This window comes from Oreochromis aureus, linkage group 19 (genome assembly GCF_013358895.1).
Source record: "Oreochromis aureus strain Israel breed Guangdong linkage group 19, ZZ_aureus, whole genome shotgun sequence".
In the NCBI taxonomy this organism is placed as follows: domain Eukaryota; kingdom Metazoa; phylum Chordata; class Actinopteri; order Cichliformes; family Cichlidae; genus Oreochromis; species Oreochromis aureus.
The window spans coordinates 29310754-29336678 of record NC_052960.1 but is presented as its reverse complement, the minus strand read 5'-3'; the positions used below and the strand labels follow the sequence as shown (position 1 = coordinate 29336678).

General features: G+C 39.8%; 1 protein-coding gene across 1 annotated transcript; it reads left to right on the top strand.

The window, feature by feature from the left end:
- The first annotated feature begins 252 nt into the window (after positions 1 to 252).
- On the top strand, positions 253 to 25693 carry dapp1 (dual adaptor of phosphotyrosine and 3-phosphoinositides). The gene is made up of 9 exons (XM_031759285.2): positions 253 to 414; positions 2570 to 2692; positions 3193 to 3326; positions 3507 to 3637; positions 4196 to 4243; positions 4431 to 4493; positions 11095 to 11180; positions 16628 to 16715; positions 24943 to 25693. Exons 1-9 carry the CDS (start codon positions 356 to 358, stop codon positions 24964 to 24966), a joined length of 756 nt encoding a protein of 251 aa, XP_031615145.1. The 5' UTR covers positions 253 to 355; the 3' UTR covers positions 24967 to 25693.
- Positions 25694 to 25925: the final 232 nt, after the last annotated feature.

Below are 25925 nucleotides of genomic sequence, written 5' to 3'. Positions count from 1 at the left end.
GCTGGAAAATTTCACAAACCTCAAATTATCTCAAACTGATTCCTTGAAGAAGGCAGTGAGTTCACTATACACAAATGGAGGTTCCACAATCGCCAGACCTCAAACCATTAGCGGACTTTTGGCATGTGGGTGGAACAGGAGATTCCATCTTGGATGTGCAGGTGACAAATCTGCGGCAGCTGCACGGTACAGACCAATATCCCTGAGGAGTATCTCGTGTGCCTAATTCAGTGGTTGGTGAGCGTGTGTATTTCCTGTAGGCGTGTCTGATCTGAGCAGTTTTTACTTCTCTATTTGGCCGCTCCGCTTGTTTAGACCAACACCGAACTTAGATTAACTGAAATCTGCTGGAGAGATGAGTTCTTTCAGTGATGAATCTTTCGAGGACTTGAGTGACGAGCTTGCGAGTCTTGGGTAAGGCCGGGTTGGGAATTATAAACAGCTTTCACTTGTTTGAAAACGGTAAACTGCTAGAAGCGATACTTTATGTGATTCTTCACCACCACGATTTTATGATCAGGATAAAAAGCAAGACCATCGCTTTATACCTCTGTTGTTACACATTAAACGCCTTTTACAAAGAGCTAACTCGTTTGTCTGTATTTGGACATTTTCAGTTTCTCTGTCTTGTGCTGTAGATTTTGTTAGGAATGACAGGATCTGCTTCTTAAATCAGTGTTTTGTGAAACTGTGAAATTGAAATCTACAAGAATTCTAACTTACTAACATAAATGATTACCATATAACGTTTTCTAAAAGCAAAATTAAACAGCTGAGCTCCGTGTTAACAGATTGTTACGTAAGTTATGTGTACACTTGTAATTTACTTTGCAGCAGGGGAATATTGTCAGTTGTAACGTGCCAAAAACAAGTTCCAGTACCGACTCACTGTGCAGTCTATTAACACTTGCTCAGCTATAAATTCTCTCCGTGTCGCGTTAATGTTTTGTAGATGTTGTGATCTCTCCTGCGCGTAAACACTGCACGCTGATCAAACTCAGGACAATACTTGCAATTCCAAAAGAAGCGCCATGGAGAGATGTCCAGGACTGTCCGTTCCGCTCCTTAAAGCAGTTTGTTTGTTTGTTTGTTTTTTTGATTTACGGAAGTCGGGTGCTGACAAAATCGCTCCGATTTAAAGCCGCACAGAACTGCGCCCGAGACTCAACTCCGAAAACACGCAGCTGGTATTTAACGGTTACGGTCATACTGCCCTAATAACTTAATGACTCTATCATGGTATGTTCTAATGTTGTTGATACCTTGGTTTTATTGAGGAAGGACAAATATAATATTAAACCACAGGATGCTGTGCGCTGTGCTTATATATTTCACGAATTGTTACAGAAGCTTTCCATAAACGCAACAAATGTGAAAAATTCCAAATCCACAATCCTCTGGATGTATCCACAGACTGCTCTGACAACTGAGGTCTTACTATAAATGCACTGAATAAAGTCAGTATGGAGTTTGTGGAACAGTCTTATATGATACCACAATAACCCTGCAAACATCCATCCATCCATTCTCTTTCACCTATTGTTGTCAGGGAGGCAGAGGGCTACCATAGAGACACAGAGAACCACTTACACGCCCATTAACATCTAACCACACTAACTACATCTTTAGACTGTGGGAGGAAGCCAGAGTACCCAGGGAGAGCATGCAAACTCCACACAGTAAGACTCTGGCCAGATGGTGCATTTAAACTCAGGACTGCCACCCTGCAAACAAGAAATACAGAAACTTAATGTTCAGTTTGGAATTTAAACTGATACTTTAATTCTGCAGCTGTTTTTAAAATATGATCAGAACCCTTTAAATCTAGCGTTTTTTCTCGAGCTGTTGCCTTCAGTGATATTTTTAAACAGTCCCAGCAACTTTTAATGCAAATTAAGAACTTTCACATCCTTTTACCAGTTCCCTTTATATTTCCATACAGTCTGAGGTGCACAGTACTGCACAGATGACCTTGAATCATAACATAAGCCTGTTCTTTAACATAATTTTGCACAACAGTGTAAAAATCATACAGGTTCTGCATATGAGACAGAAGTCTCAGCATTACACTTTCCTAATAAAAGTCAGTATTTTAATTCAGAACCTAATCTTCAGGAAAAATGTTAGATGAAGCCCATGAAAGATTATTTTAACCTACATTTTTATACCAGGCTTAATTCCAGCTTCACTCTCTGTTAAAATAAAAATGGTCACATTTTAACTCACAAATGTCACGTATGGTTGTGATATGGAGAAATAACATTAGTGTTGTATGTAAAAGTTTCAGTATGTCACACTGAGCAAGCAGCTTTAGGTCCCAAATAAGTTTTTCTAAGTCTTTGTAAATTGAGCACAAGCTCAGTTGATCAGTGTCCATGCTGTTATATAAAGACTACTGTTGTTTCTGTTGAAATATTAGAAATTGATTTGACACAGAATGAATTGTAGCTAGAAGATGGGCCGCACGTCAAACTGTAGATAAAAATGAGACCTTTTATATCATTTCTCTAACGATGGTTTTATTTCTTATTTTATAAACTTCTCACATCATATTACTATTGTCTTGAAGGTGGTACCACTATGACCTGTCCCGCCATGCTGCAGAAGCCCTTCTCTTGTCCAATGGGACGGATGGAAGTTACCTCCTGAGAAACAGTAATGAGGGACCAGGCTGCTTCGCCCTGTCTGTTAGGTGAGTGAACGAGGGAAGTGCACCATGGGTTTGGAACCGTAACAGGCAATCAGTGACAAAACAATGATGTCACAACAGATGCAGAGTTATCTTACCTGATTATAACTTTATTTTTTACTTTTAGTTAAATTTGCCTTGTTCCTATGTCTGCTACGGTTTTATTTCTCACTGGTGTGTATAGTATTAACAGAGTCACCAGATCCCCTTAATGTTGAGGTTAAAGGTTAGAGTTTTTCACCAAGTATTCTTGTATTAGTCACACAAAGCGTGTGTGTGTGTGTGTGTGTGTGTTTGAGAAAGACAGAGATGTGATACTGAATCAGTGATACTGAACCACCTAGAAACACTTTGTTAAAAAGAAGTATGTGAATCTTAACAATGATGAAGAAAGGAAACACGAACTTGCTATATTTTTAAGCTAAATATGCACAGGTCTGTGTTTAGTGTACTTTTACTTGTGAATGACTTGAAACATTTATGCTGTTTATCATTTGACATAGGGCAAAGGATTCAGTGAAGCATTTTCAGGTGACACGAAATAGCAATGGCTATGTGTTTGGTTTTAATGAGTTTCCAACCCTTCAAGACTTTGTCAACCACTTTGCTAACCAACCTCTGCTGGGCAGTGATGCAGGTATGCAGACCATGATCTTCATCAAAAAACGTAATGCTAGCTATGATGCATACATAAAGACTGCATCAAAACACACCCAAGATGTATACTGACAAACAGAAATGTATGTCCATCTTTATTTCTTCCGTGTTTTAAAGTCAGCTAGTCGGGCATATAACCTCCTCTTTGTCTCTTAACCAGGAACCCTCATTGTTTTGAAGTGTCCGTATCCATGGCGTGTGGAGGAGCCGTCTATTTATGAATCTGTACGAGTTCACACTGCCATACAGACAGGACGCACAGAGAATGATCTGGTAGCAAATGCACCATCGGTACGGCAGCCATTGCAAACACCCATGTAGTCTCATGTGAGCAACATCTGACGAATTTCGTGGGAAGGCCTCTTTTTTGTCCTAAATACAAGCTCGCAGCTCTCACGTGTTTAGTGAGATTAGTGTGCTCTGATGATGCCTTAACAATTCGTAAAGTCTTTTTTTATTATGGAGACTTTTTTGTGCTGAAATGATCAGTCTTTGCAGTTGTGATACTTTTATAAGCAAGTGTGGATTCAGATAGCTACAGTTGCAACAAGTTTTGATTTCTCCCTCAGTCTTTATTTATGGACAATGATCATCTGACCACAGCAACTTTTGGTGTGATAAACTTTTTTCATTTTCTAGGTGACCTATTATTCTATATTTTAAGCTATATTACTTTAAATAAAATGTAAATATGTTGCATTATTCGTAATGGGTATTCATACAAGTTATTTTAACTTAAAGATTATATAGCCAAGACTTATTCACAGTATGCAGCTTAAACTGGAATAAACCACAGTTACTCTTAAAATGTCTACAATTTAAAATGTATTTTCTATTTTTTTTTTTAAGCTGGGGACAAAGGAAGGCTTCCTGGTGAAGCAAGGAGCAATTGTGAAGGTAACAGCAGCTGACATGCAAGAACAGTTACTTAACTGATTCTCATCACAAATACATAGGAAATCTGGTTGTGTTTCGTTGCAGACAAAAATCTTATGTAACTGTGTGAAACAAGAATAATAATTCAGGCTTCAGAGTTTGAGTTGAAGTAACATTGAAGTGTATATACTGACAATATTTTCTGCAGAACTGGAAGCAAAGGTGGTTCACACTCAACAGATATGAACTTAAATACTTCAAAGACAAAATGGTAAGTCTGCTCAGCTCAGTGGTGCAGTGGCTAGCACTGCCATCTTTCAGAAAGCTTTCCTCTCATAGTCCAAAGTGTATCTTCTCACTGATTCCAAACTGGTTCTGGTGTAAACTCAAAAGACACGACGTCGTAGCCTCAACACAAGCTTTTTATTTCCACACCACGTTTTCCCGCACACGCATACAAACCACAATTCACCGCAGGCTACCGGACTCTCGTGATATAACAGAAAATAACAAGTTAACAATCTCCCTCTTTCTTTTAAAATAAAGATATAAACCTAAAGCATACTATAACTGCACAAAATAAATAACAGTGCATTTCAATGCAAAAAAACTTTGTAAACAAAGGATCGCAGTATCCAGAGTCCTTTGTCTAGTGCTTTTAGAAGGGTTAAAGGTGAAACCCCCTTTTTTGTCAAACAATCAGCAAGTTGAGATTTGGAATATGACCAACAAACCCGTCTGATTTTCTTGGCTTGTATGAGCTCTTTAATGCTGCTCATTACTAGCCTCAGTCTCTTGTCTGTAACCTGCTTAGTGGACTGGAGTGTGTCAAACAAGGAAAGATTGTCAGTCACACAGATCAGCCGAAGAGCATTCAGTCCTGTGTTACCAGTGGTAAGCTCAGGAAGACAGCACTGTCCATTCCATCTGACATGGCACAAGTTTCTCCTGCCAGTTTAATTCTGACCACACGACTGATTTTCTTAGACTGCCAAAAGAGAGGACAAAACTTTCCTCCTTTACCCATAAGGCCGATTAATGCCCCTCCTTGGGTACCTCCATCAGGAAGGTTACCAAAAGAAGCATCACTGAAAACAACCAGTGCCAAATCATCACTGTTACCCAAGTGCTGAAACTTAAGAGTCACTTTCTCTGCCAAGTCTACGGATAACTTTGTTCACTTGAATGGACTGCACAGTTGTATCTTTAGTATTAGATGCCAGGCTGCATGTGTCAAACATCACATCTGGCCTCGTTTGTTTGGCAACCCACAAAATCTGTCCTATTTGTTGCTCCCGCTCTGTTTCACATAAAGAAGCATCCCTCTGTACAGCCCGTGCTGCTTGTAACTGAACCGGTTGTAGGTTGTCAATGTAAAGTTGTTGACGCACCTCTATTACATCATTAACTGTACAAATGTCCATACCAACATAAGAAAAGATGTCATTTTCTTCACGGCCCACAAGGAAGGTAGATTTCAGGACAGGAATGACATGAGTTGCAAAGTGATTTGAACCAGCCCAAAGAAAAATCATCAACGTGACATGCAAGCACTCCTGTAATCTCAGATTGTTCATTCTGCCAATAAAACACCTCAGGATCAACCTGTGATATTTTACCACCAGTGTTGGGCATAATGTCTTTGACCTTATTGCACCAATAAAGTGAAGCATCTGCAAGTGCATACACACACTTTTTTAATTTCCACAGAACATTGTCCTTGCCAGCTTCAGGTGGGGGGTGAAGATAAATATCTCTTGACAGCTCCATTCCCTGCAAAAAAGCAGATTTCATGTCCATTGAATTCACTTTGCACTTGTGTTGACATATCACAGCTAGCACCAGTCTGAGGGACTCAGACGCACATGTTGGAGAGTCTTTCTGTAGTTCTTGAGTATTTACCTCTTCAAACCCCTGTGCCACAAGTCAGGCCTTTGGGACAATACCATTAGTAGTTTCTTTGAGTGTACAGACCCATCTAGTAGACACGCATTTTTGATCCAGGTCTTTCACTTCATCAAATACACTGTTACTTTGCCAGTTCTCAATCTCTTGCTGCTTAGCAGCATCAAAGGAGATATCTTTTGTCATGAGTACATCTGCATCTCTGTTTTCAGGTTCAGTGCAAAGACCATCAACAAGTGACATGTCTAAAACTTTCTTTTCACCTTCACTACCATCAGGCTCAACATATTGCACATTATACCAGTTTTTGTATTGCCCTTTGGCTTTTCCTGCTCTGCCTAACGGTGCGTTCACACCACACGCGATAGATGCAACTAGAGCTTCAGGTTTACATGTAAAGTCAATGGAGGAGCGCGATGAAGCGCGACTGGGGGTCATGTGAAACTTCAGAAGCAGATTTGCGTCGCGAAAACGCTTTTCTGCCTGATTCGCGCAACCAGGCAGCGCGACTGATGCGTTTGAAGCGCGAAGTAAAATACGCGCTGCAGTTTGTGTGGTGCATTCGCACTTATTGCTTCTACCACTCGAGTTGGAAAAATCTGAACTCCAGCGTCAAGTCGCGCCATGACAACCAGGACAAATCAGGAGCCTGGTGACATGATGCTCTGACCTAGTTCAAAGGGTCTCCAGCTCATGTAGATCCATCGCTACTGTCTCACTATACTCAGAAGCTAGGGGCAGACCAACAGCAGGCCTCGGCTTGGTTTTGCAGCCATACTGACTGCTCGACAATCTGGTCTCTCATTTCCATTCCTCAAAACTCTTCAGCTTCATTCGGCTATACAGTGACTCTGTGAAATTACAACCTTAGAAGGTCCATTCAAGGAAGATCACCCTCCAGGAAATATTCCTGACTTGAAAACACGTGTCCTCTTTCTAGCTTCACTCCTGCCTGCTCTGATATCAGCCCTCAGGCCAGGCAAGCCTCTTGAAACTCAGGCTCATCTGTGAAGAGTAGGCCAGTCATGCACCTAAGAGTCTGCACAATCTGGAATAATTTATATTTTTTCTCTCTGTCTCTGTGTCGCTAACTGCACCTGGAGGTGGCCAACCCCACTAACCCTCAACACTGTGTGTTTCAGGTTTCTCTGCACATAGCAGTAATGTCCTCTCTCTTCTTGCTCTCTCTTGCATCGAACAACAGCAGCCCTCCCCTTTAGAACACCTGAACTCCACCTGATTTCTTGTCTGGCCATAGCCGCTGCCAATTTTATCTCATCAAGCATAGCTGACACCATATCTAAAGCTGCCGCAATTATGAGCTCCTCTGCTATCATATGTGGTTTATCCCAGTGGGCAGTTCTGTATCTGACTTTGTATGATGCCATTAGTCATTTGCGGCTTCATTTCATGGAGCATTTTTTCTGCCGACAGTATTCTCCAGGTTTTCTTTGAAAGAACTTGAGTGTGAATGGGAAGGTTACTAACATAACCAATGCGTCACGGTTCTGTGTCATTTTGACCCATGTTTTGGTTTGGTTTCTTATGTTTTGGTTTGATTTTGTATTATGGGTTATATTCTGATTCTCTTGTTGTGCTTGCTTGATCATTATTATAAATCTATGTTTCAGTTTATTCTGTTTATGGGTTTAGTTCTTAGGTTTTGTTCTTGTGCCCTCGTGTTTAGTATAGTTTTAGTTCAGTGTCAAGTCTGCGTCTTTGTGAATTGTTTCCTGTTTTATTTTAAAGGTTTATGTCTTATGTCAGTGTTTCTAGTTTCGCTTCCTCTGTCTCGTTAGGTCTAATTTCTCCCGGTTGTGTTCCCAACTGTTCCTCATTTCCTCATGTGTATTTATAGTGTGTGCCCTCCAGTGTTCAGCGTCACGTTGTACCCTCAGGTTTGCCTGTGTGTCTCTGGTCTAAGTTTTCATTGTTCAGTTTATGTTTTTGTTCTTTGCCAGCGATAAAGCTGTGGTTTTCGAGTTGCTATTTTGTCTTGACGAGTCTGCATTTGGGTCCTCATTTCCGCCTGCCCGCACACAGAGCCCTGACACAATGTAAACTTCATTCCACTGTGCTAATTACTCCAATGTTAGATGTTAGTTCTACATGACTTTCCTCCAAGTCTTTGGCGACGCATGACTCTCATGTCATGACCCCATCTGGTTTGATGCTTTGTTTAAGGCATGGCTCTATTGTTACCATGGCAACACGAGCATTTCACCCCCATTTGCCACAAAAACAAACCTGCAGTATATACGTATTTAGGAACAGCGTGTGAATAATAAGCTTGACAACATTAAGCACACACAGCCTCCAGTTTTAAAGGATGATTGAGTCTTCGGTGGTGTACCTTTAAGCACCTCACCCAATACCTCTAAGAAGTCCGGGTACTCACAAACGACAGTCAGGACCCGTTCCCCAACCCAAACACGCAGGGAACAAACCCTCTTGTTGACCGGAAAAACTCCAAGTGTGTTATCTTGTTGTCCCCTGTGGCAGCAACCCACAGGGGACAACAAGATATCCACCCTAGCCCACTGCCTTTCACCAAGGGCATCTCCAGAGTGGAACAGAGTCCAACCCCTCCCCAGAAGACTGTCTCCAGAGCCCAAGCTGTGCATTGAGTTGTGCATGACTATATTTTGCCGGTACCTCTAAACCTCACGCACTACCTCAGGCTCCGTCTCTACCAGAGAGGTAATGTTTCATGTCCCAGTGCCCACCATGCACCACACATTGTACCCAACCCCTACGATGCCTCCTGTGGGTGGTGGACCTACAGGGGGACCCCATATCTCTGGGAAAGAAAAGCCTCTGGACTTCTTCAAGTTTTCTTTCCGAGCTCCTTAGACTATAATGACCTGGATGACTGAGAACTTTCACAGACATATTCATGGGGGGAATTCAAAATATGAAAGTGGAGTGTTGGTAAAACGGCTGGTTATTGAGTCAACCAAGGGATTTCTCACAGATGTTAAACTGAAAGTGGTGTCTGAGCCTGCACCAGGTCAACTTGTCTGTTTGGTTTTTTTTGGGGGGGGGACTGGTCAGAGTTGCCATCCCTATGTAGAAAAGACTTAACAATTTTTTCACACTCCATCTTTTCTACATTACAAATGTTGGTCAAGGTGGTTAGCAAGAGGAAACTTGTCTGTTAGAATGATAAATCACAGAAACTCTTTTACTTGTTTCTGCTGTTTCCACACAAAGTAAGATCTGATCTCAGTGTAGTGAAAGCAGAGCCAGCGGCAACTTTCTGCGCACACTGGTCTCCCTTCAGTTAACAGTGAAAGACCAGAGGTTTATCCACAATTTGTTTCGCACAAACCACCTGTGAAAAACTACTTGCCTCTCAGTCAAGCCCAGCTGAAGTCATTATCAATGGAAGACAGAGACTACCATGAAATGGAGATGGCTACATGCACAGTGTGTCATGATCTGTGATGGCAGACTGTGTGGAATGGAGAGCAGTGGACCCAAATGCAGACAAACGAAACATGGAAACAGAAATAGATTATAGCAAGAAGCGTGCCTTTCATTATGGCCGAAAACTAAAATAATCACAAAAACATAAACAGGAAAAACAAAATACTTGAAAACCAGGAACACTAGAAAATACACGAATACTTGAGATAAGGGAAGGTTAACAGACGATCCGACAATGAACAGAGGGAGACTTACATACATGTATGGGTAACGAAATAAGTAGAAACACAGGGGGAACACAGCTGACACAAATGAACATGACGTCACAGGGGAAGCAAAACTAAACACACTGAACACGGAACACGTGTTTGTCAAAATAAAACAGGAAACATAAGTGATAAGCAGACTGTGACAATGCGAGCTAGACAATTTGACATGCAACGCGCACACATGAAACACATGAAATACCTACATTTATAATATTCAATTTATGTTCAAAAACAAATGTTACTGAGTGAAAATAATAATAAAGCTCAGAAAACATTTATAGAGACGTTGTAGTTATAGATGTGTTATTATCTATCTGTCTTATGTATGAAATATTTTGAGTTGCATTTTTATTTTTGGCTGTTTTACTACAAGTGCGCTGTATATTTGAACAATACCTAGCCTATGTAATCCACTTTATATGCTCTACTCTAGAACCTTACTTGGCTAAAATCTAAGACAACTGAATGGAAGTGAAGAACCTGTCGCTCTCCTCCTCTTCAGTTTGCCCTATCATAAACTCATCATATTCTGTGTTATGATTTACTTTTATTGTGCTTGACAAGGTTTGTGGCCTTGCTACATATGTCACAAAACGCATCTTGACTGTTTACATGAATCCGCTTACGATCAGCCAATATTGTCAACTGAATGAGCCGTGACACATTTCATATATCACTATGACAGTTCCTACAAATCATTTAGATTATTCCAAAAATTACTGTACAGTTACTGTACTTTCTACCATGTTCCTGGTGATGATAAAGTCCAATTTTCCCCAAGTAATTAAATATTGATATTTTAATATGAGACTCTATTCTAGAACACAAATATCTTGTACCGGAAGAATCAATATTTCAGTATCGACCTGCACACAGCTAAAAAATATTAGTGATATAAAGAATACACAAGCAGCCCACACCTAGCAATGCAGGCAGATGAGCGTATGCACATCTTCTTTATTGAACTTACACATTAAAGCATAAAAAGCTGTAACAAAATGTAAACAAACACAGTAACCTGACCGAGTATTACTGATGTAATGTAACATAGAAAGCTGTTTTGACATACAGGAGATCCGGTGCTTATAGTGGAATGAGTGCCAGAGGACATAGCTAGACTTTTACTGGAAGATCTAAAAAGAAATAACAGCTGCAGTTAAAAATTGTCCTACAAAAATAAGGCTCTGCTACATTTATCTCAGGGAAGGTTTTTTTGAATGTACCTGTTCATGTGCACAGTAAGTATGTAGTATCATTTTTCTGTTCCAGTGTGAGGAACCCATTCGAACCTTAGATTTGAGGTCCTGCTCTGCAGTCCAGTTTGACTACTCTCAGGATAAAGTCAACTGTTTTTGGTAAGTGACCTAACAACAGATCTGTGGAACGTGCCTAACTAGAATAAAAAGAAAGTGATCATTTACTGTAAGGTGGATATTGGAAAGTTAACTGAAACACAACACAGCGTTTTGTAGATGTGGCCAACACATGAACTCTCATTGCCTTACCTCTCAGCCTGATTTGGTATAATTTTATTTATCAACTTGAATTTTTGTCAGAACCCAAACTCATATTCAGATATTGTTATTAATAATCATAATTAATAATCATTTTGGAGGATTTACAAGCTTTAAACTCAGGTTAAAATCTGGAACCCAAAGTTTTGAAATCCATGTTTGGATGTAGAGTGTGTTTCTGAGATGTTTGGGGCCAAATATTATAGCATCAGTTTTCTAAGATTTTTTTTCGTTTTTTCATTCTTTTGTTTAACCACTTATCACTGACCTATCAATCATTCAAGCAAAAGGCAACTAGATCAACTAAGTCAAGGGGTGAACCAGTGTCCACAAAAGGCAACAAAGAACCAGTTTTAATTCTCAAAAACCTTCAAAGAATTTGGTACTAACAGCTTGTCACAATAAAACTTTATTTGTTTCTGTTTTTTCCGTTGAATCTGTGAAAAATGCCAAATACAACATAGTTTGACAGTATAATATAATATTTTTGCATAAGTAATATCCAAAGACTCTATTGGCCCACATTTTAACATATCTTGGCATGGTGTGCAATAAAACAAGAAACTGGACAGTGGGAGACAGTAGATCTAAAAACAACATAAAAACCCTGCAGCGGATGATGTCATGGTCCTGGGTCTTTGATTAAAATCATTAAGATAGGTTTACTTGTGTTCTTGTGCTGTATTAGTTTTCTGTATTAGTTAATCTGGAGCTCTGTTTTCCTAGTGCCTCTGAGTTTTCATTATTTATATTTCTAGCTTTTGATTTCTTGTATTTATTATTTGTGTGTACCCTTTTGTGTCAAGTCTGTCCTGGTCTCTTCTCAGTGTTTCGTTATCTTTTTATGTATGCATAGCTGTCTACATGCAGACTAATACGTTTGAGTTAACATCCATCTTCAGCCCTCCCTTGCCCAGTTTCTTCACATAATGAGCAATATGCATGTCATGACCGTGTAAATGGAGTTGTTTACTCTGACCCTGAATTCTGCTTTATTTATGCTGCAATCCGGTCTTTAACCTCCTAAGACCCAAACTCTTTCATGGCATGCATTTTTAATTTCTCTTTGCTATTTGGGGTGATTGGGACCAGATGAATGTAAAATGGGGTTTTTTTTTACCTGAAATTTGTTTCTGAGAAAAATGAGATCCACATATAAGGACATTTGCTTTAAATTTCGATACGACAGTGGCAGTACAATGTCCTCGTAAATGGATATCAGGCCCTCGTAGAGCAAAATTTAGTATTTTGGTCTAGACAACCCAAAATGTGATGTCCACATATGTGGATCCTAGGAGGTTAAGTGATGACCTGATGAAACCTGCTTCTGGGTCCAAACTACTCTGCGTTAATAAGGCTGTTGTGTTTTTAACATGTTTTAATGTTTTGTATCTAGTTCTATTTAATCTCAACAAGCCCCTAAAAACAGTCAGTGATCACTGTCGGCCTCTCTTGGTTTTTATTACTGCTATTCATTTTAAAGCTCAGTTTTTAAAACCTTACGATGTAACTACAGCCCAGCCCGTACAGCAGTATATTAATGACTAACCTCGTATTGTGGATGGATTATCTCAGTTGTTCTCCTGACTGAAGTTTGGTCCGTTTACAGCATCCTGCCATGCGATTGCATTTTTTACCTAACCATCGGGAACCCTCACGTTAACTTTTATCGAGTGGAAAAAAGGTAGCATTCATCATCCAGCTTCACTGTGTTTATGTTATGCTAACATAGCTGTTAGCTAGCAACTTCAGTAACCCTACAAATGTCATTGCTGTTTAGTTTTCCGTGATAGCAGAGCTGTACGTTTGAATTTTTCAGAAATCTCTCAGTCAGAACATGCTATATCATGTTTAGGTGGAAACTAGCGAGCTAACTTCCTGCTAACTTCTAACTCGGTTAAATTTAATAAATTCTGTTTTCATGGATGTCTGGATGTTAAACTTAATTGTTACACCTGGTAAATCAGCAACGCTGATCATTTTATTACAGATGAAAGAATTTAGACAGTTTTTCAACTCTCAGTGATGCCGCAGTGTTCGTTTGACTTTGGGACCTGAAGCGGCGTTTGGACCCAGACATGGCTAATAACGTCAGACTAAGTCTATGTTCACACTGCAGGTGAAAGCGCATCAAATCCAATTTTTTTTTACCCTATGCGACCCATATCCGATCATGGTATGACAGTGTGAACGGCACAAATCATATATTTTTAAATCCGATCTGGGTCACTTTTATATGTGGTACTGAATCCGATACATATCCGATGTTTTAGAAAGCGACTGCTGTTTGAACGGTCATGTCGCATTAAATCCGTCTTTTACGTCACTGACACAAGACAGACGGCAATTATCAGCGCCGGAGAAGCGCCCGAGAAGACATCGCGAACGCTTCCTGGCCATCCAGTGTAGATGTCAGTGAAACTGTTGGGAAGACAACGTGAACATTTTATTTGTACTGTATAATCTGCAGATTCTGACAGAAATCTGCAACTATCCTTTGAAGCACCGCCTCTCTAAAACAGCAATAAGGATAATTATTAGGTTATCTACATTATTATGTAAATAACAAAATAACTTAAAGCAAAAATTGGGAAACGTAAAGTCCGAAGTCTTTATATTAAGGGCCATCAGTCAAACAATACTGTTTGGTCTGGGTCTAAACAGAGCGCGTTGTGTGTGACGTCTTCTTTTGCGCATGCGGGCCACTTTGATCGTTCACACTAGAGCGCGTTTGCTGTCTCATTTTATTTGTAGTGTGAACAAGCAGACAAAAAAATCGGATTTGATCAAAAAATCGAAATTGAGCATTAAGACCTGCAGTGTGAACGTAGTCTTAAAGACCGGAGAGGTCTAGGCTGCTGGGGGATTCCCATGATGCACTAAGTGTTTCTTCTTCACTCACCTTTCTTATGCACTATGTGTTTGTACACCACTCTCATTTAATCATTAGTTATTATTTATCTCTGGCTCTCTTCCACTGCATGTCTTATTTCTGTCTTTGTCCCCCCAACCCCAACCCGTTACAGCAGATGGCCGCCCCTCCCTGAGCCTGGTTCTGCCACCTGTTTCCACCTGTTAAAAGGGAGTTTTTTCTTCCCACTACTGCCAAATCGCTTTGAAGCAGCTGTTGTTGTGATTTGGCACTGCATAAATAAGACTGAATTGAACTGAATTGTAGTTTCTGTTTATCCTTCAGTCCTTTTATTGGTTCCTTATCGTTTTTGTTCTTTATCCCCTCAGTTCTTTATTTTAGTTACAGATAACCTTAGTTCCCTTTTCCGTTCCCATTCTTTATTAAGTTCCCATCTCTGGGTCAGATATGTTCATGTTTATGTTACTTCCCATGTTTTTTGCTTGGTTTTGACACTTGTGTTTTGTTTTTAGTTATACTTCGTCTCTCTCATCCACCATGATTAGTTTCAGCTGTATCTGTTCTCCTTTCCTTCATTATCTTGTGTGTATTTAAACCCTCAATCTCCGCGTCTTCTTTGTCACGATTAACAGTTTGTTTGCTATTGTTTCCTGTTGTCTGCTGTTTGTGATGCTGTTGCATAGTAAATCATAGGATTTGAGAACTTTTTTCCCCTAAAAATCATATCCTTGGAATGACAGTAGCAATTCTAGTAACTGAAATTGGACTTTTGAAGTTGGAGAAGTAAGGGAGGCCAAGGGAGAGAGCGATTTTGCAGTGGCCAATGAAAACATAGGCCAGTTTGAGGAGCCAGCGCTCCCAAGGTGGTATATATAATGAGAACTTCCAGACAGGTTTTTAAAGGCTTGCAGATGTGACAACCCTGAAGCAAACTCTTGAGATTGCACAGTGCTGAGGCTGAATGCTGGCAACACGAATTGCTGAGAGGAGAATACGCTGTAGCTCTCACAGAATGCAATGCAGGAACTTTTACTCCAGCTATTGCACAGGAGAGCTTCACGGTTTGGGATCATGATGGGGTTGAAAGATAATGCTGCCTGAAATCAAAATGATTGAAAATATGCATAAGCTTCATTTGTTGTCTGTTGTGGTCGTACTGACAGTGTGCATGTGAGGATGGATGACTCACGACTGCAGAACAAATCAACCTACCGGGACAAATAAAGTAACCTGAATGTTACAACCAAATTTTATGATGGATATGAAAAAAATTACAAATTTGTAGCAAAGTACTCAGCAGCTGTGAGACCTCTGTGTTTCCCCCCTGCAAAATTTTGTTTGCCACACAGGCCATTGTGGAAACACACATCTTTGGCTGAATAGAATGCAATCATTTCAGTGTGCCTTTTGAAGCTGGATAGTTACACAGGTTACAATAATGATACACTGTAACTTTAAAAATCCAGAGCCAAAGTGTGGCTTGTGCTGCTCCAGCTCCAGCAAAAAATAAACAAACAACAAAACAACAACAAAAAAACTACAAGACTCAGAGAGCACAACCCTGAACCTTGACTTTTATTTTTCACCTAAATTAAATCAGCTCAAACTGTTATTTGTATCGACCATCACAAAAAATTGAACATACCTGCAAACAGACAAACAGACACAGCTGATTACATACTCCCTTCAGGGGGAGAATAGCAGCACCAAACACACTTAAAATAAGCATGTTACAAGTTTCAAGCTGCAACTGTATCATTACACATTTTTATATCTTCAGCAGGTCTGCTTGTTTGTAACTTTACACTGACTTGCACTGCTGTTGTTGGGTTGCATTGTGAATGAATGCATTTGTGTTTGGGGTGGCTGTAGCTCAGGTGGTAGAGCAGGTCAGCTGCTAACCGGAAAGCTGGTGGTTCAATCCCAGGCTCCTCCAGTCTGCATGCTAAATATCCATGGGCAAGATACTAACCCCATGTTGCTCTCTGATGCATCTATCGGAATGCGTATGAATAAGCACTTAACAGCTTAGAAAAAGTGCTTGTGTAGTTGGGTGAATGAATTAGTTATATAAAGCGCTTTGAGTGGTCAGATAGAGTAGCAAAGTGCTCTATAGAACCAGACCATTGGCAGCATCTCCTTCCATTAATTTTAAGACTATTACTGTAACACCTAATTTGCCGCTCCGGCATTGTTTTTTTCACCTCTTGTCTTTTACTTCATCCTAGTTCATCCAGTGTAGTAAATCGGGCCCTACGGGTCTTTTTTACCATAAGATAAGATAAGTCAGTCCGTTGAATGGATGGATGTTTTTTCATACATTTACATGCACAAACACATGTGCACATGTACACAGTCACAAACGTCAGAATACAGGATGTTGTAAAACTCATCCTTCTGCTCTCTGTGTCCACAGTCTCGTGTTTCCAGATCGAACATTTTACCTTTGTGCTAAGACGGGTGTGGAGGCAGATGAGTGGATCAAGATCCTGAGGTGGAAACTGGTGAGTTTGTCCAAACTGCATGTGATAGGTTTGTAGCTTAAACCTATTCGCTGGAACGTTCAAGACAATTCAACTACACAGCAAAAGCATTGAACACCAAGTAGGCAAAGTTCTTTGTGTTACTCATATATGAGGGAGAGAACCACGACAAGCGCCGTTCCTTCGCTTGACCCCAGTCGCTCTCGTCCGCTCCCCCGTAATACTGCTCTTTTATTGAGGTTACATGAATATACATAGGTTCATTAACATATGACATCTTACATAGGTATACATGTGGACAAAGAATACCTTGTCTGTGTGTCGTGTAAGTATGTGTGTGTGTGTGTGTGTGGGGTCAAGATGTGACCCCGTGAAGACTCCCCAAAGCTGGTGCCAGGAGTCTAGCGGTACATCTGAACAAAAGGCTCTTACACTCAAACAGATATACGTGTGTTTGCTATACCATACAGGGCTCTAGACTAACTTTTTGACATGGGCGCACCGGTACGCCTAACTTAAAAAATTTAGGCGTACCGGCACAAAAGTTAGGCGTACCGGCACAAAAGTTAGGCGCACTCAAATTTTTCAACCGCTTCGCTTAACACCGCAGTTTTACATGTGCACCTTCTTTGGGGGGAAGTCCATACAGACAATATTCATTTCTAAATTATTAACTAACAATCTTGTGCTTAAAGTGCTTTGTCAATATTGTAGAAAATGTTAAACTTAATCATCATCTTGGCTCCTCTGACGACCTGTTTGCTGTTGCATGCTGCTGAAAGGCAGTGGGGAGAGGGGACACTTGGGCAGTGCATTTATTGCAGCATAAAGTGTGTTTTCTGGATACACTGCTGCTTTTTCAGCATTCAAAGATTGATGGCACCGTGTCAGAGCTGGCAATGAATTACAGACAGATGAGTCCTTAACTTAACACAAAAGTTATCAATGGTTCTTTTCATCTTTTCTTATTACCCACAGCTACATCCACTTCTGTCAGGCCTAGGCTGCTCACTAGGGCTGGGTATCATCACTGATTTCTATAATCCATTCGATTCCGGTTCTCAAAGTCCTGATTCGATTCAATTTAGCCTCAGACAGTCAGAAATATTATAATTCTGATCATTTATCAGTACTGATACATGTGAGACTTCATCAGAATTGTGAACATCACAGCAGATGCCTTTGTGTCATAGTAACTGAGAATAAAACACAGAAAAACATGAAGGAGATTTTCCTGGTCTGGCGTTTTATAGCAGATAACCTTAAAAATATTCTGCAATTTTGCATAATTTTAAGAAGTTTAAATTTCTTCAGTATTGAACAGCAGAAATTAGGCTTTCTTGTCAGACGTCATTTACATGAAAAAAGAAAAAGACAGCGCTGTAAACAACGGTAGACTGGTGGGTAATAAGCGAATGAATAATCCAGAAAACAGAGATTTGAGACGGGAAACTGTTCTTGAAGTACACACAGGGAGCTGTGTAGGAAGTGTAATTTTTATCGTGGTGGAAGCAAAACAGCAAAAGTCAGAGGGAATTCATGGCGACATTGATCAAATGTGAAGCGCAGTTTGCTGCTTCTTTTTTTGGCTCGGCGAATTTTGGTTGGAGAGAAAACCTGCAGCTCAGAATCAGCGCAAAAGACGGAAACACAGCGCGGACCTGACGCATCAGAATCGCTAAGCTCCGACAGCGTGTCCGTCTGCGGGCCGTCCGGTGAGAAAGCCGAGAAAGACAAAGCTGATTCTGATGCGTCGGGTCGCTCTGTGTTTACGTCTTTGTGTGGAATCCGTTAATGAATTGATATCGCCTTATTAAAGCTACTCACCTCCCTCTTCTACCTGCACTTTCCACTGGACCACGGCCAATCAGAGAGGTCCGCCCTGACTATCTCTGATTGGTTTAGTCCACGATAGGGGCATAATGTGTGTCTGTTGTTGACCACATGGAGAGTTACAGAGATTTTTTTTTTGTTACCCAAACAGGTGCGACCAAATGTTTTTTTTTAGTCGCACCACGGAAAAATTTGGTCGCATTTGCGACCAAATTGGTCGCACTCTAGAGCCCTGCCATATATCAGTAAGAGCAGATATAACGTCTCTCCTGACCTTAAGCTGTGTGTGCATGCCAGAGTGCTCTGGGAGGCACACAGAGTCTCCACAGACTACAGGGAGTGCAGAATTATTAGGCAAGTTGTATTTTTGAGGAATAATTTTATTATTGAACCAAGGTTATTATCGTTAACGAAAACTAACGAAATAACGAAAACTAGAAGTGAAAAAACATTTTCGTTAACGGAAATAAAAATGAAAACAAAAAAAGGAAAACTAACTAAAACTGTAATGAGTGTTCACAAAACTAACTAAAATTAACTGAATTTATAGCAAAAATATGTTTAGTTTTCGTTGATGTGTGCGTGTCATACAATAGTCAAGGGTAAAAAGAAGTTTAGTTTCAGGTTTTTTTCTTGCTGTGTCTCATTATGCCAGCAGGTGGCGAGTACGTTAGTCGAGTCGTCTGTGTTGCTGCTCTCCCAGCGCGCAGAATCATGTCAGGAAAAGTCTGGAGAAAGCGCCAGAGTCCAATATGGGATTACTTTGAATATGACTGTTTTGGATAAAGCAAGTGTCTTGTAGTGGAACGAGACAAATTATGAGGGACATTTCTAAAGGGAAAAAAATCCCACAAACCTTAAAGTGCACTTGAAAAGCTCACACAAGAAGGCTAACCTAGCTTACCTGGAGAAGGTAAGGGAGCACGCCCAACCCTCATCCCCAGAAACAGAAGCTAACCCCAGGCAAGGCAGCGTGATGCATCCCGAGACAACAGGACTGGGATATCTACATAACTGTGTGAGTCAATTGCCTTAACACCTGGTGCTGCAAGAGTTAATAGTCTCATTGGGGCCAAGATATACATTTTATAGTTGCCTGGTATCAATGATTGTTCATCTGCCTTTATTTATTTATGTAAAGAACCCATAGGTGGCAACGTGAGTTGTCTTTCTCTGCGTGTTAGCCCTGCGACAGACAGGCGACCTGTCCAGGGTGCAGGGTATGGTAGCTGGAATAGCAACATACCCAAGGATAAGCAGAAGAGAATGACTGATATGATGAAACTGGGATTTTGTTACACTTAATTATTGCAAACACAACTAAAACTATAACTGAAACTAATCAAAACTAAACTGAAACTAAGGATTTTCAAAAAAATAAAAACTAAACTAGCAAACAATTGGTAAAAACTAATTAAAACTAATATAAAATTGAAAATCTGAAGTCAAAACGAAATAAAAATAAAAACTAATGAAAATTGCAAAACTATTAAAACCCTGTATTGAACAACAACCATGTTCTCAATGAACCCAAAAAACTCATTAATATCAAAGCTGAATGTTTTTGGAAGTAGTTTTAGTTTGTTTTAGTTTTAGCTATTTTAGGGGATATCTGTGTGTGCAGGTGACTATTACTGTGCATAATTATTAGGCAACTTAACAAAAAAACAAATATATACCCATTTCAATGATTTATTTTTACCAGTGAAACCAATATAACATCTCCACATTCACAAATATACATTTCTGACATTCAAAAACCAAACAAAAACAAATCAGCGACCAATATAGCCACCTTTCTTTGCAAGGACACTCAAAAGCCTGCCATCCATGGATTCTGTCAGTGTTTTCATCTGTTCACCATCAACATTGCGTGCAGCAGCAACCACAGCCTCCCAGACACTGTTCAGAGAGGTGTACTGTTTTCCCTCCTTGTAAATCTCACATTTGATGATGGACCACAGGTTCTCAATGGGGTTCAGATCAGGTGAACAAGGAGGCCATGTCATTAGTTTTTCTTCTTTTATACCCTTTCTTGCCAGCCACGCTGTGGAGTACTTGGGACGTGTGTGATGGAGCATTGTCCTGCATGAAAATCATGTTTTTCTTGAAGGATGCAGACTTCTTCCTGTACCACTGCTTGAAGAAGGTGTCTTCCAGAAACTGGCAGTAGGACTGGGAGTTGAGCTTGACTCCATCCTCAACCCGAAAAGGCCCCACAAGCTCATATTTGATGATACCAACCCAAACCAGTACTCCACCTCCACCTTGCTGGCGTCTGAGTCGGACTGGAGCTCTCTGCCCTTTACCAATCCAGCCACGGGCCCATCCATCTGGCCCATCAAGACTCACTCTCATTTCATCAGTCCATAAAACCTTAGAAAAATCAGTCTTGAGATATTTCTTGGCCCAGTCTTGACGTTTCAGCTTGTGTGTCTTGTTCAGTGGTGGTCGTCTTTCAGCCTTTCTTACCTTGGCCATGTCTCTGAGTATTGCACACCTTGTGCTTTTGGGCACTCCAGTGATGTTGCAGCTCTGAAATATGGCCAAACTGGTGGCAAGTGGCATCTTGGCAGCTGCACGCTTGACTTTTCTCAGTTCATGGGCAGTTATTTTGCGCCTTGGTTTTCCACACGCTTCTTGCGACCCTGTTGACTATTTTGAATGAAAGCGCTTGATTGTTCGATGATCACGCTTCAGAAGCTTTGCAATTTTAAGACTGCTGCATCCCTCTGCAAGATATCTCACTATTTTTGACTTTTCTGAGCCTGTCAAGTCCTTCTTTTGACCCATTTTGCCAAAGGAAAGGAAGTTGCCTAATAATTATGCACACCTGATATAGGGTGTTGATGTCATTAGACCACACCCCTTCTCATTACAGAGATGCACATCACCTAATATGCTTAACTGGTAGTAGGCTTTCGAGCCTATACAGCTTGGAGTAAGACAACATGCATGAAGAGGATGATGTGGACAAAATACTCATTTGCCTAATAATTCTGCACTCCCTGTACTAAGGATCAAACCTCTACCAACATGACATTGATTATAAAACTCTAAGCATATATGAGTAGATATTTCTAAGCATAAATGACAATCAACAATACAAATCTAACAGCATGTTTTACATGAAGGAATATTTTTGTCGTCAACTAAAATAATTAAAATCAAACATTTTTTCAAAGAACTACTGACAATGAGATATTGCAGTAGAAGGTTGAACATGTTGAGGGAACATTAATATTTATTTGTATTGGATCCAGTGGAATTGGCTCTGAAGGAGGATTTGTACTTTAAGCAGTACCAACATTGTGTGAAGTGTTGTAATAGCTTGTGTAACATTAGGCCACTTCCTTTTTACTGACAAACACAACATTTCTTCAACTCCAAGTTGTTTAAAGAGCCTTGAGACAGTTGAACAGTGATGTGTTAAATGGAAGAAAAGGTTTTTATACCAGACAAAAAATAAGGAGCAATCCTGATACTACTAGTATTACTAGAGTATACCTTAACTATAGCTCTCTCATCATAAAGAAGAGCATTACAGCCAGTTACCAGTGAACAACATGTTTCAAACGGTTCAAGTACTGCAGTTGCAAAATTTCCCTGAAGCAGTGTACCAGTGACAGACTAATCTGTCTTAGTTGCACAACCCAGGATTCAAAACCTGGTGAAATGGGTTAGTAAGCCATTGTTTCCTTTTCTGCTTTTCATATTGGTCCATATAACAGAGCCAACGAACACTGATAATTACTGTTATAAAGCTGTTGCCGCCTCACTGTTTGGGAGGATTTATATGGGCTCAAAATGTGGTCATAAATATTTTGTACTTGTAAATCAGGATTTGTATGTGTAAAAAGAATTTGTGCGTGCGTAAAAAAGATTTGTATGTGTAAAAAAGATTTGTGTGTGTGTAAAAAAGATTTGTATGTGTAAAAAGAATTTGTGCGTGCGTAAAAAAGATTTGTATGTGTAAAAAAAATTTGTGTGTGGACTTAGCCAAAAACCCCCCTGCAAGTTACAAGTACGAATTTTGACCCTATTTTTCTTCCTGTCATCTGATTGGTCAATGTCATGTCAATCACAAATGTAACAATCCAATCAGAGAACAGATGGGTTTGGCTGTCGGATGGGCACTTTTTTGAACTGCAGGTCCTTGAAGGGTAATACAGTTTGAAGCTGGAGGATCTCTATATAAATATCCGATAGCAGCTAGGTCCGCTAACTTTAAGTAGCTGTTGAAAGGATAAAGTTGTGGTATGTCAATGGTTAGAAATACCATTATTACTTTAGGATTAGTTTAACACAAAGTCAGGGCTGACCGGGACCATTGCTGTGAGTCACAGTGCGCAGCATAAAGGTCCTTTCACATCGGACGCAGGATGTGCTGCTAATGCTAACTGCTAACTAAAAGCAAAGGATCCAGAATTTGTTGCGCTGGCTGCTGAGCTCTGTGGGTTTTGCAGCAGCTCTACCTGTACTAGATGCACCTGCTCCTTGTCGTTTCTATCTCTGACTTTATGTCCTCTACAACAGTTTCTGGTTTTTTTGCTAGTTCTTCAAATGTTCAATAAAAACATGTATCGAAGAAAGCTTTGTAATGAAGACTGTCATTTCAAAACACTGCCCCGCCCCCCCACGGTCCGCAGCGCTGTTGAAAAGGCTGTGGAAGTCCCTGTATAAAGCACGTAGACCTGTGACACAAAAATCACCAAACTCGGACGACCACAGACTGTTTTCCTTCGTGGTGATGAAGGAAAACGCTGGGTTGGCATGTAAAGGGCATTTATTCCTTCAAGGACCTGCAGTTCAAAAAAGTGCCCATCTGACAGCCAAACCCACCTGTTCTCTGATTGGATTGTTACATTTGTGATTGACATGACATTGACCAATCAGATGACAGGAAGAAAAATCGGGTCAAAATTGTACTTGTAACTTGCAGGGGGTTTTGGCTAAGTCCACACACAAATCTTTTTACACATACAAATCTTTTTTACGCACGCACAAATTCTTTTTACACATACAAATCTTTTTACGCACGCACAAAATCTTTTACACATACAAATCTTTTTACGCACACACAAATCTTTTTACACATACAAATCTTTTTACTGACGCACAAATTCTTTCTACACATACAAATCCTGATTTACAAGTACAAAACTGATTTACAAGTACAAAATATTTATGACCACATTTTGAGCCCATAGATTTACTACTACTGCTGTTTTGTTCATAATGTATTCACTGTTTGTGTGTAGTGTTAGTTTTGGTAAGTGTTGGTCAGTGTGATTATCCCCTTTTCTCATGGTTGTTTTAATTATTACAAAATATATTAAACCACACTTTGAATATATACTCTTAATTGACTATTTATAAAATACTATGAAAGTTTCATACATTCCATACAGAGTATTGCTGCTAAAGGTGGTTCAATAAGCTACTGAGTCACATGATCTGTTCCACAGGACTTTACACATTTGAAAACGTTTTTCACAACATTGTACATACTGGAAAGTTTAAACAAGTGGTAAGATTTTATAATAATGACACGCTATTAAGCATAAGTAAGGGATCATTAAGTACTAAGTCTATGCTTTGAAAAGCTCCTTGGTATGTAATTTATAAATACAGATATAAAACTTGATTCTTGATTAGAATCATTTATAACTTGTTCATGGTATTGTTTAGAAGTAATTAACAAACAATTTAAATGTACATTGATACAGTGGGTTAAATAAGCATGTCACCAACTTTCAAAGTAAACATATTTCTAAAGGTGCTATTGACATGACATTCTCACCAGATGTCAGTAATAACCAATCCAATCCACACGTGCAAAAAAATCAAATCTGATAATTCTTTTCACTCCTCTGTCTGAAATCTTGTGGGAGCACCTGGTCATGGTCAGTTTATGATGAAATTATATTTGTCTGTCTGTCTGTCTGTATCTGCAAGTCCCACAGGATCTTAGCTCGGTCATTTTAAAGCACTCTAGGGGACGTGTCTCATTTTGACCTTGGTACTTCCAAACCGTACTCAACACAGATGTCCCTGTACACTATGCTGGCTGCTTGGTTATGGAATTCGATTTATGCCATGCCTGCTAGCACCTCGCACCCTGCTGTTATGTGCTGCATTGTCTCATGGGCATTTTACACAGCCTAAACATAAACATTTATATCTGTACTCACACATTATATACTAAGGAGTAATGTTTTATAAAGAATGAATTAAGCACTTACTGATACTGTACTAATGCTTAATACCTTAATAGTTTGTCATTATTATACAGTGTTGGGTATAAAGTGTTACCCAACAAGCTAAATTTGTAGGTAATCTTAAAATGAATAAACTTACAGTTTAATGTTTCAGTTTTTGTGTCTTTTTAGTTTCATTTTGATTTTTTTTTCAGTCCCAGATAAGAAAAGGCAGATGATGGCTGTCACTGGAGAATCAAGATGGAAGGAAGACCCAACTGCACCGAAGGACTGAGATCAACAGGATGCACAATAATGAACAACAGGAAAAACAGAAGGAAAACAATCACTGAGTTAATTTGAATTACAATTTGAATTGAATTAGCTGGGCTGGATAGCAAGGTGTATCTATAGATTGTATGGGTTAATCAAACAGACAAATACCTGCTAATGGGTAACGCTAAAGAAAATAATAGAATTTCACTCATTCACTCAGATAACTGAATCTTGGAAGTTGTGTTCTTCATATCAGCAGTGTGGCTGTTCTCCACTGACATCTACCATCAACAAGACATTTTCACCCACAGGACTGCCGCTCAGAATATGTTCTGTTTTTCTGATCATTATCTGTAATTCCTACAGACAGATGTGAGAAAAACTCCCAGTAGATCAGTAGTTCCTGAAATACTTTGACCAGTCTGTGTGGCACCATCATCCATACCACTTTTAGAGTCACTTTAACCATTTTATTCCTTATTCCGATTGAACTCGGCTTGAACTTCAGCAGGTTGCTTTGACCGTGTCTACATGTCTGAATGCATTGAGTTGCTGTCTTGTGATTGGCTGAGACATTTGTGTTAACAAGCAATTTAACTGGTGTACCTAATAAGTGAGAGTTGAGTGAATGAATCATATTTGTTTAGTACAATAATTTAATGTGATATATTAAAACTACTTGAAAAGCCACAGTGGATACTTTGTCTATTTATTTAGTAAATTTCTTCTTAAATTAGATCAGTAAAAAGTCTGGAGTTCATTCGAAAGCAGGAATTATACATTCTGCATCTGTGAGTCTGCTTGGGACCTGGTAATGTAAATTTTGCTATCAGACAGTGACTCCTCCTCAGAGGATTTACATTACAATGCTCCAACTATGCATGTTCCCCATGTTGAGAATATCAAAGAAGTACAACAGGAA